We start from the raw sequence: 10,089 nt of genomic DNA, 5'->3' as shown, positions 1-10,089 counted from the left end.
ACCCCAATTGGAAATTAGATTGCTGGAGACAAGCTTGGGAGCACAAGGATTTACCTGCTTCCTAGAGGACTGGCTTATGTTTGAAAGATTGCCAGATGACAGATCTGCTGGGAGATATATTTTACTAGAAAGCCTTCCAGTCCAAGATCAAGAAGTATGGTCATGAAGTTATCCATGCATAGGGAGTTCCTGGACAACAAACTATGCTGTATGTATAGCACGAAAGGCTAAATAAATATAATGTTGGAAGAAATATCCATCTGGTTCAGTTCCAATCTGGGAGAAAGACACTGGAAACATGGAGGCTGATTAAAAAGATGGTTTAATAGCAAATGCACTTAAACTTATATACCGCTTCATAGTAATTTTACAGCCTTCTCTAAGTGGTTTATTGCCCCCAACAATCTGGGTCCTCATTTTACTCACCAAGGCTGAGTCAACCTTGAGCCGGTGAGATTTTAACTGCTGAACTGCAGCTAGCAGTCAGCTGAGGTAGCCTGCAGTACTGCATTCTAACCACTGCGCCACCTCGGCTCTTAATGATGAACAGAACCACCAGCATTTATGGTTCTGGTGCAGCTGACAAAACTGAATTGAGAGAGGGTTTTTTTATATCTTATTTTAGCCTTTGCAGTTGAGCTTCCTGTTCCTGTACAAGAACATGTATTCTATTGGCTGTTGTCAGCCTACATGATGGGGTCATGTAGGAGTCATATAGGGATCATAGCTATAGGCAAAAGAGGAAATGCAAATCCTAAGTGTTTTGAGCTTTTCTGGTCAGCCTCTGGCTTATTGTTTATCTGAGCTCCCAGGTGAAGCTTGGACTGCCCTGGGATGGTGCAATGTAGGTGCTTGTGTTCTGAAAGGGTGTTGAGCAATTCCTATTGTGGCTAAATGGCTTTGTCCTGTTTTGGATCTTGAGAGAGGGTGCTACATGTAATCCTACCATTCTGTCTTTGTTCAGACTTTGCTGCAGAGAGTTTCAAAATATCTTGTCTTGAATGGATTACCAAATCTGCATTTCTAAAAGGCACCTCCTCAGTTTCTGCTCGGAGGGAGGGAGACTGAAGCTGCTTCCTGCCACTAAAAACTTGTTTCTCCATTAGGGAAATACAATATTCTGCCTTTTTAATATTTCCCAAAATATTTCATTCTTCTGGGTGATGACTTTCTACAATAACAAAGGAATTAAAAGTGCAGCTTACCTTAAAGTTTACAGCTAATAAACAACTATTTCAAATGCTAGACACAACAACATCAAAGATTCTGCATTACAGTATAGCAATAGCACTTAGACTTATATACCACTTCATGGTGCTTTACATCACTGTCTAAGCAGTTTACAGAGTCAGCATATTTTCCCCAACAATCTGGGTCCTCATTTTACCCACCTCGGAAGGATGGAAAGCTGAGTCAACCTTCAGCTGGTCAGGATTGAGGGAATCAAACTCTTGGCAACGTGAACAGAATTAGCCTGCAATACCGCATTCTAACCACAGTGCCATCATGGCTCTTACTTAAGTATAGCTGCTTAATTAAATGCAAAGAGAACCAAAAGGAAAACAAAAGTGCAACAAATATTGATTTCATCTTTTGTCATTTTTGTTCATGTATCTGTGGGAATCAAATATGACATAGTGTTTGTTGCCCACTCTATACAAGTGTATGTCAGAAACAGATAATGGAGATTTGGCAATCATCAGTGAGTGATATGGAATATCACTGAATATTCTGCTGAGGAGAACAAAAGAACAAGGAAACAGAATGTTGGAATGGGCAACCTGAACCACATCATGAGTTTCTATGGTGATTGGGAACTTGTAAACAATACATTCAAAAGGAGGATTTTCCTCAAAAGGTGGGCAATTAGAATGGAAGGAAGAAAGCTTCAAATTGGCATGAGATGGTCAAGATGACATTCTGGGAAAAGGAAGACTCCAGCCATGGAAAAGATAAAATTTGGACAACTACGGAGGAAATATGGTTTGCAATGTTTTCTTACAGATATTTGTCTCCTAGCTAAAATACTGATATTTAGCCTTCCAATAATTTCTTAGAAAACAGAGGTGATGATGGATAGATGGAGGATGGATGGATGGATGGATGGGTGGGTGGATAAGAGAGAGAGAGAGAGGGAGGGAGGGAGAGAGAGAATGGATAAGAAAGATCTGATTATCACTAAGATGTCAAATCTTTATGGTTGTAAATGTAGAACTATTTCTGAAAACTATGTTTTTGTTGGTGATGGTGATGGTGGTAGAGTCTTTCCAATTCATCAGAGAAATATAACTTAACCTGCTTCTTTGCCCCGCAGTGACATTGATCTCACTACAGAAACTATCAGATGAAAAAGAGTTTAAGGGTTTCTTCATAGGATGAAGAAAAATGTTCTAATAAGGATCAATAAAGAAGTCAGCAGTCCTGTAATGAAATGGTCATTTCATCTCCTGCTGTCAGTAAATGAGGTTATGGCATGACTTAAGTAAAAGACAGTATTTTTTCCCCAAGGAATTTACAATCTAAATTTAGATGGAGAAGATCAGGAAAGGGCAAAGCAAAACAAGACTTAATACAAGTGAAAGCATTAATGATCATAGAGGACTTTGTAACCATATTGTCAGAATTACCAATGATGTGGGAAATTCAGAACAGAAATGTAAGAAACATGAATGCCAAACTCCGCTTACTGGCCCCCATGAGATTTTAAAAAATCAGCCTCTCCTCAGCAACTGAAAACATACCAGGTTGAACTAGTAACCTCAAATGGAATTAAGTGAATTCCAAAGAGTGGAGTAATTGCTAACTAATTTCTACTGCCTTGAATTGCTGCATTATTTATGAACTTTCATTAATTTTATAATGATTTTTGTACTATTGTTTATGGAGAAAATCTATCCATGTAATCCTTGGAAGTTGAAAACTATTTAATGGCACATAATCAGTCAATTAATTATTGATGCTAATAAAGTTGTTTTTGTTTTATACAATTTGATGTTTCCTACCTTCATAACAGAGATATAATAGCGATATATCTCTACTACACCTAAAGCTCTTTCAGTCCCCATAAGGTACCAGGTGATTCCCATTTATTAGGTTGATCTGAATATGTTACACATTTTTTACTATCAGATATTGACAGATAATCATTTACTTTTACATATTTACAGTACTGAAAATCCTGCTGAACCAATAAGCCCAAGGAAAGGTATTTTTGATTTATTTAGTTTTAACATTTCATTTCTATCAAACAAATATTTGATACAAAAACACATAACAAGTTATGCCTATAGACAGAGCATCTGTTTTGTATCTAATGTAGATAAACAGGTAGTCCTCAGTTAACAACAGTAATTGAAATCAGCAAATCTGATGTTAAGCAGCATAGTCATAAAGTGTGATGTCACTGCAGCTTCAGTTGTGGGTTGTTAGGTGAATCATGAGTGGTTAGACCAGGGCTGTCAAACTTCCAGCACATGGGCCAGATGCATCATACACTGGCCACACCCATGGCCGGTTTAGCAAAAGGGGGGAAAGTCCCGATACATCACTTGACTTTTCCCCCTTTTGCCTCATGACGACATGAGTTTTACACCCCTGGGTTAGACAAAAAATTATGCAGTTGCCATTGTCTTACTGTCTTCCCCATTGATTTTGCTCCTGGAAGTCAGTAATGAAAAGTCACAAATGGTGTTCGCATGACTGCAGGATGATGCAAATTTTGTAATAGTTGTGGTGCTGTTGCAACTTCAAGGTCTGGCCATAAGCCTGCTCATCCAGCACTGTTGTAACTTCAAATGGTTGCTAAAGGAATGGTGATCAAGCAAGGATTACTTATATAGTAGCAAGAAAACTGACCTAGACACTACACATATATTTATTTTTGTTGAGCAGCGTCATCATACATTAATGTAGTTCTGACAGATATGACTGAAAGATACCAGTCAGCCTGCTGGAACGTTATCCTAAAGTTCCAATTCTAGGCTTACATAGGAATTCTTACAAATATGAACTCAGTTGAACATACATGTGATTTGAGCAAATATGCAAGGATCAGTTGCAAGCACTTTAAACCATGAGGATTCCAATAGCAAATGTAGAAGCTGGTAGAGATGTTTGTTTTGCTGTTGGATAACCTATAGTAGGCTGCTGCACCTGCTCTGACAACCAGGATTAGTACTGGAATAGTTTAATAATAGAATATTTTTGTTTCACTGTGTAATATAGATGTACCCTTAGAGCAAACTTCACACTTCGGATAATGTCGCTGGATGTAATAGATATGACTCAAATTACAGTTTAAATCAAGGATAGATTATAGCAATAGATAGAAGTAAATCTTCCCTATCTTGTTGTAATCTTCCCTTCTGGTTGTATTGGGCTTCCATAATTGACCCCAGCAGAAAACTATTAAAGTATTAGACCAATTAGCATCTTTATGTCAGCCAAGATGAAGCTGATCTACCCAGCTTGTTTTATGTCTTACGTTTTATGTCAACAGAAGAAGCCACATTCTCTGGAGTTTTAAATTCTGGGTTTCTTCTTACTGCCTTTCACTTGGCTTTTGTTAATGAAAGGGAATCAGTGTGCTTATTGACATTTTCAATATTCATTACCACGCAAACTTTAGTTCTAAATGTAGCCGACCCCGAATTCCAGTAACTATGGCCGGGAATTTTAGACATGAAGTCAAATTATACTTATAGGACACAAATCTGGGAAATTATGTCTCCCCCCTCCCCCTGCCAAATATTGCTTTTAATGAACTAGTCAATAGGAACCATTATTTGAAATATAGCAATACTATTTTGTTAAGAAAAGTGTTGTCTGAAAAATAATATAGGTATAACTAGTCCTCACTTAATCAGAAACTATTTAGCAACTATCTGAAATTACAAGTGCATTGAAGGTGACTTTACCAGAGGCCCTCACACTTACAACTGCCACAGTGTCCTCATGAATTCATGATCCAGTTTCCTACAAACAGAGTCAATGGAGAAGTGGGTAGTAAAATCAAAATTGAAGTCATGTGGTATCTCATTTAAGAATCATGTTGCTTAGCAATAGAATTATCAGTCCCAATTGTGATAAGTAAGTGAGGACCAGTAAAAAGTTTAACTACCAGTTTTGTGAGCGTGGCTTAGTGGATGTGACAGGGGAAGGATATTGCAAAATCTCCATTCCCGCTCTGGGCCAGCTAGAGATGGTATTTGCCAGTTCTCTGAACTACTCAAAATTTCCATCACTGGTTCTCCAGAACCTGTCAGAACCTGCTGAATTTCACCCCCGGTGAGGACTACCTGTATATCAGTGTGAAGAATGGAATTACCATATTTTCCGGAGTATAACACGCACCAATGTTTTGAGGAGGCAATTTTTTTTTAAAAGCTTTTGCACTCTGCAAACCTCCCAAAAATGGCTCACTTTTCACAAAAACGGGCCCGGTTTTTTTTTTTCTTCAAAAAAAGGGGCACGGATAGCCTTTAAGAGGCTTATAAACTGCTTCAGGGGGTGGGGGGCAAAATTGAGCAAAAAACGTTTTTTTTTACTTATTTATGTCCTCCCCAGCCCCCAGGAGCAGTCTATAAGCCTCCTAAAAGCTATGAACGGCCATTTTGGTGAAGGGGCAGGGTTTCAGGAGGCAAAAAATGCTGCATTCAGTGTATAAGACACACCCAGATTTTCAGCCTCTTTTTTGAGGGAAAAAGGTGTGTCTTATACTCTGAAAAATACGGTCCAAACTTGATGAAGACAAGTAAAGTTTATGATTCAGGTTCTTAAATCAAAAGTTATTGTTATTATTCATAGTTGCTGGTCATGATAGGCATGTGATAATTAACAGGATTAGGAGCAGTAGGCCTCTTAATACTAGCCCCTGGGGAATATTAACAGAATGGCCCTAATGAATACATGTCCTGTTTGTATGCATTTGGCTGACTATATTGAATGCTGATTATATATTAGAATGTTGGACAAGATATTCTTTTGATTTCAATTAATAGAGACCTCACATTGTAACAACAGTAAAATATTTAGACTTCCATTTGACACAGACAGGTAGGAGAGGAATTTGAATAAGTGACCTGGTTTATAAATATGCCTCAGATTTCAATTATCCAATTAAAGCCGGTTAGGCTGGAAAAAAATCAAGAGTTTAAGAACAAAATATGGACTTAAGTTGCTCACAATTTGTTCTAGTTTCAGAGCTTTTATGGTCGAATTGTTTCCTTTATCCCACTTAATGTTAAAGATACAGATTAATTTTCCATCTGGACTGAAAGAACTTGTCCTGATATTAGTTTATAGAGCATCTATTATTATTTTTTAGCCTAGAACAGGGGCTCCAAACTTGGCATTTTTCAAGACTTGTGGACTTTTAACTCTCAGTCACCTGAAGAATTCTGGGAGTTGTCCACAAAGTCTTAAAGTTGCCAAGATAGCAGACCCCTGGCCTAGAAAATATGAGCTAGCAATAGATAGCAATCGCATTTCTTTTGTGATATCATCATTCACATCAATTGAATGAATTGTTGCTGCCCTACTATCTGCCCCTATTTATTTTTTTAGAAAGTAAGAGTTCTACAACAGCAAAACAAGTTGAGCCTGGAGGCAGCACCAGGCCACTAGTGTTCCGGCTCCATTCTAGCGTGCCTTCACTAGTCCGTGAAATTTTATTGGAACGTGGTTGGATTGAATATGATGAGCATGAGCAAGATAATGAAGACTGGAACTTGTACTGGAGGAATTGCCCTTTCCGGATGACAGAACACCAGAGCGTCAAACCATGGCAGAGGCTCAATCACCATCCAGAAACCATCAGAATCACTCGGAAAGATTATTTGGCAAGACATCTGAAACGCATGAAGGGAATTTATGGGACCACCCTTTATGAGTTCAGTCCAGTGGCTTTCATCATGCCCAATGACTATATAAAATTTATAACTGAGTACTCCAAGGAGAGGCAAATTCCAGGGAAAAAGTTGAGTTATTGGATCTGCAAGCCAGTTGACAGGTCTCGCGGGAGAGGCATCCTCATTTTTCAAGACATTAAAGATTTTGTTTATGACTGCATGGTAATTGTGCAAAAGTATATCAGTAACCCTTTGCTTATTTCCGGATACAAATGGGACCTCCGTATTTATGTTTGCGTTACAAGTTTTTATCCCCTTACAATTTATATATACGAAGAAGGACTGGTGAGGTTTGCAACAGAGAAGTTTGACCTTGGATCCCTTGACAACATTTATGCTCACTTGACAAATACAAGCATCAACAAGTTTGGACCATCATACAGAAAGGACAAAGAAGTCATTGGCTCTGGATGCAAATGGACTTTTAGCAGATTTCGTGCCTATTTACGGAGCTGCAGTTTTGATGACCTGCTCCTGTGGAAAAGAATCAACCATATAGTCATTCTAACTTTGTTGGCCATCACCACTTCAGTACCATTCACTTCCAACTGCTTTGAGCTCTTCGGGTTTGACATTTTGGTTGATGAGAAATTGAAACCCTGGCTTCTAGAAGTAAACCACAGCCCAGGCCTGCGTTTAGACTGTGCCAGTGATGTCATTGTCAAAAGGAAGTTGCTCCATGACATTGTCGACTTGTTGAACTACAAGGAAGCTGATACTCTAAGAAAAAGCAGAGGGACCAATCGGAGGCTTTCATGCTTCAGCCAATCACAATATATGCTGACAACCCAGTCAGAGGTCCCACTGGATTTCCTGAAGTGTGGGAAAGGAATCAAATCAGCAACAACTTCCCCTTCTCCATCGTGTTTACAGATCAATAAAAGAACACCCACCTATGGCAGAACAGTTAGTGCATATCCTCGTAAAACGTTGACTTCACAATTACGTGAAAAGTTGAACATGCCCCAAACTCCTATCCAATCAAAGCCATTATCCAAAAGCAGACAGATGTTAAGAACTAGTCATTCACTATGTGAGTCTGTGCAGTCCACACATTGGTTTAACTCACTAGAGTTCTACACCCACAAGCCAACTATTCCTCCTTATTTTCTCTCAGATAAAGACAGACGGCCATTCCCCCGTGTAGGTGATTTTATCCTTATATTTCCTTTCAATGATGCAGCACTTGAAGCGTCGAAGAATGGAATGAATGTCAAAAGTGTAATACAGGAAATCCATAAATTAATAAGTAAAGAATTACAACCAGAATATCAAAAATTAAATAAAGCTTTAGTTAACCAGTAGACAAATGGTTGGAGCAATTCTATACTCTTTTTGATGAAAGAACTTGAAAGCTGATAACAAAAATATAATGTGTGCCATTCCTATACTAGACTTCCTCAACCTTGTGACCACCAGATGTACCAAACCAAGACTTATAATTTCTCAGACAATAAAATCAGTAGAATCCAATACATCTAGCAGGAGGGAAATTTTGGAAGTTTCTCCTATATACTTCCAAATTTTCTTCCCTTTTTTTTTCTTTTGAAACAATTCTCTTCTCGATATAAGTGCAAATGTTGGGAAATTTGCAATGACCTCTTTCAAAATATTGTTATTATAGTTATACAAATAATGGAAACAACAGAGATACAATATTAACCAATTTATTCAGATTGTGGCATTTGAATCAATAAACAGTACAAACAAGTAGTATCGCTTGTATTAACATATCATTGTTTAATTGTAAAAAGACTTTTGGTCACTTTCAATTTGCATTCAAGTTCAGCATCAAAATTACATCAAAAACAAGGTCAAATAGCCTGTTTCCCATGAACATGTCAAAAATACAGAATTCTTTTCTGTGGTCTAACATAGACATGCTCATCCACACATTCATCCTGTCACTGAAGGACCACACAGGATCCAAACACAAGATGTGACACCAGGTGAGCCTTCCCAAACTCAGAACCCGCTATATGAGGTCATTGGACTACAAACCACTGATTCTTTGCCATGCAAACAGAGATAATACTCATTATACTCCAACACTTCTAAAAATCACCAACTTGGAAAAAGATGCATATTAGGGAAACAAACAAATACAAAGACAGTTGAATGACAGGGAGACTTGGACACAGAGCTCCTGAAATTTACACATCTTAGTACCTGAATTTCTTCACACAGCTGAAAAATATTACGGATATGCACTCCTGATGAGTGAAACCTCTCTGGATGCAAATGTTTATCCAGATTTCATTTCGCTGGAGCACCTATGGCATTTCTGTAACATGGTTTTTTTTTCCACACACGCACTTACAAGCTGAGTATAAAATGAAAGCTCATAATATTAAAACCAGTGGTGAAATTCAAATTTTTTACTACCTTTTGGAAAGAGGGGAGGGTAAAAACTATAGATAGACCTTGATGTCTGACACCACTGTATGACAGAATTTCCATTGTGTGGTCTGACCTAGGCTTCCTAAAAAGCATGAATCAGTGTCTTGGTCCCGGCAAAACCACTTATTTACATGACTGTGAATTCCTTTCATTCACAGTCAGCGAGGCTTGGCAAACAGTCTTTCAGATGAAAGTTTATCAACACGAACCTTATCTCACTTGGTGAGCTGTCAGATAACTAGTTTCCAAATGCAGGGCAAGGCAACACTTGGCACAGAGTCTCATATAGTCACAAACAGAACTTTCTACTCTTGAAACGACCAAAGGAACAAATTGTTTCCCACAAAAGCCCTCTCCCTGTTCACTCCCCTTTTGTTTCCTATGGGAGGGGCAAATCACCTCCAAGGTATGCCTTTACTCCCAAGTCAACCCTGCTTTCTTAGTTGTTCTTATCTTCTGGCAGCTCTGTGCATGGGCACACTGGGAACAGGCTCCAGCTGTTCCTCTGCCTCACTGCTGTCTAGTTCCCTCTATTCCTCCGAAGCAGAGCCCTGGTATGAGCTTTCCTCAGCCTCCAGGATTGGCCCATGTTCCTCCCCAACCTCCTCACTGTCTGATTGCTGCCAGCTCCACTGGGGCACAGCATATTGCTAGGCAAGGCAGTGGGTAAATCAGTTGTGCCTGATTATACAATTTATTTTGCAACGATTAAGTGAATCCCTGTAAGTGTTAAGTGAATTGTGAAGTTATTAGGTGAGTTCAACTTCTCCCATTGACTTTG

The 10,089-nt window shown here is 38.7% G+C and overlaps 1 protein-coding gene across 1 annotated transcript; it reads left to right on the top strand.

Moving 5' to 3' along the window:
* The first annotated feature begins 1,912 nt into the window (after positions 1 to 1,912).
* TTLL2 (tubulin tyrosine ligase like 2) lies at positions 1,913 to 8,213 on the top strand. Its single transcript, XM_032216030.1, has 3 exons — positions 1,913 to 1,983; positions 3,168 to 3,205; positions 6,565 to 8,213. Exons 1-3 carry the CDS (start codon positions 1,913 to 1,915, stop codon positions 8,211 to 8,213), a joined length of 1,758 nt encoding a protein of 585 aa, XP_032071921.1.
* The last annotated feature ends 1,876 nt before the right edge of the window (positions 8,214 to 10,089 follow it).

Source organism: Thamnophis elegans, chromosome 4, assembly GCF_009769535.1.
Source record: "Thamnophis elegans isolate rThaEle1 chromosome 4, rThaEle1.pri, whole genome shotgun sequence".
NCBI lineage: Eukaryota > Metazoa > Chordata > Lepidosauria > Squamata > Colubridae > Thamnophis > Thamnophis elegans.
This window is presented reverse-complemented; position numbering and strand designations above follow the sequence as displayed.

What these genes read in the sequence shown, in the direction of transcription:
- TTLL2 (XM_032216030.1), top strand. Translation starts at nt 1,913, where the DNA reads ATGACATTCTGGGAAAAGGAAGACTCCAGCCATGGAAAAGATAAAATT. An exon ending in ACAACTACGGAGGAAATATG is followed by an intron (nt 1,984 to 3,167) that starts GTTTGCAATGTT and finishes ACATATTTACAG; the next exon opens with TACTGAAAATCCTGCTGAAC. An exon ending in ACCAATAAGCCCAAGGAAAG is followed by an intron (nt 3,206 to 6,564) that starts GTATTTTTGATT and finishes TTATTTTTTTAG; the next exon opens with AAAGTAAGAGTTCTACAACA.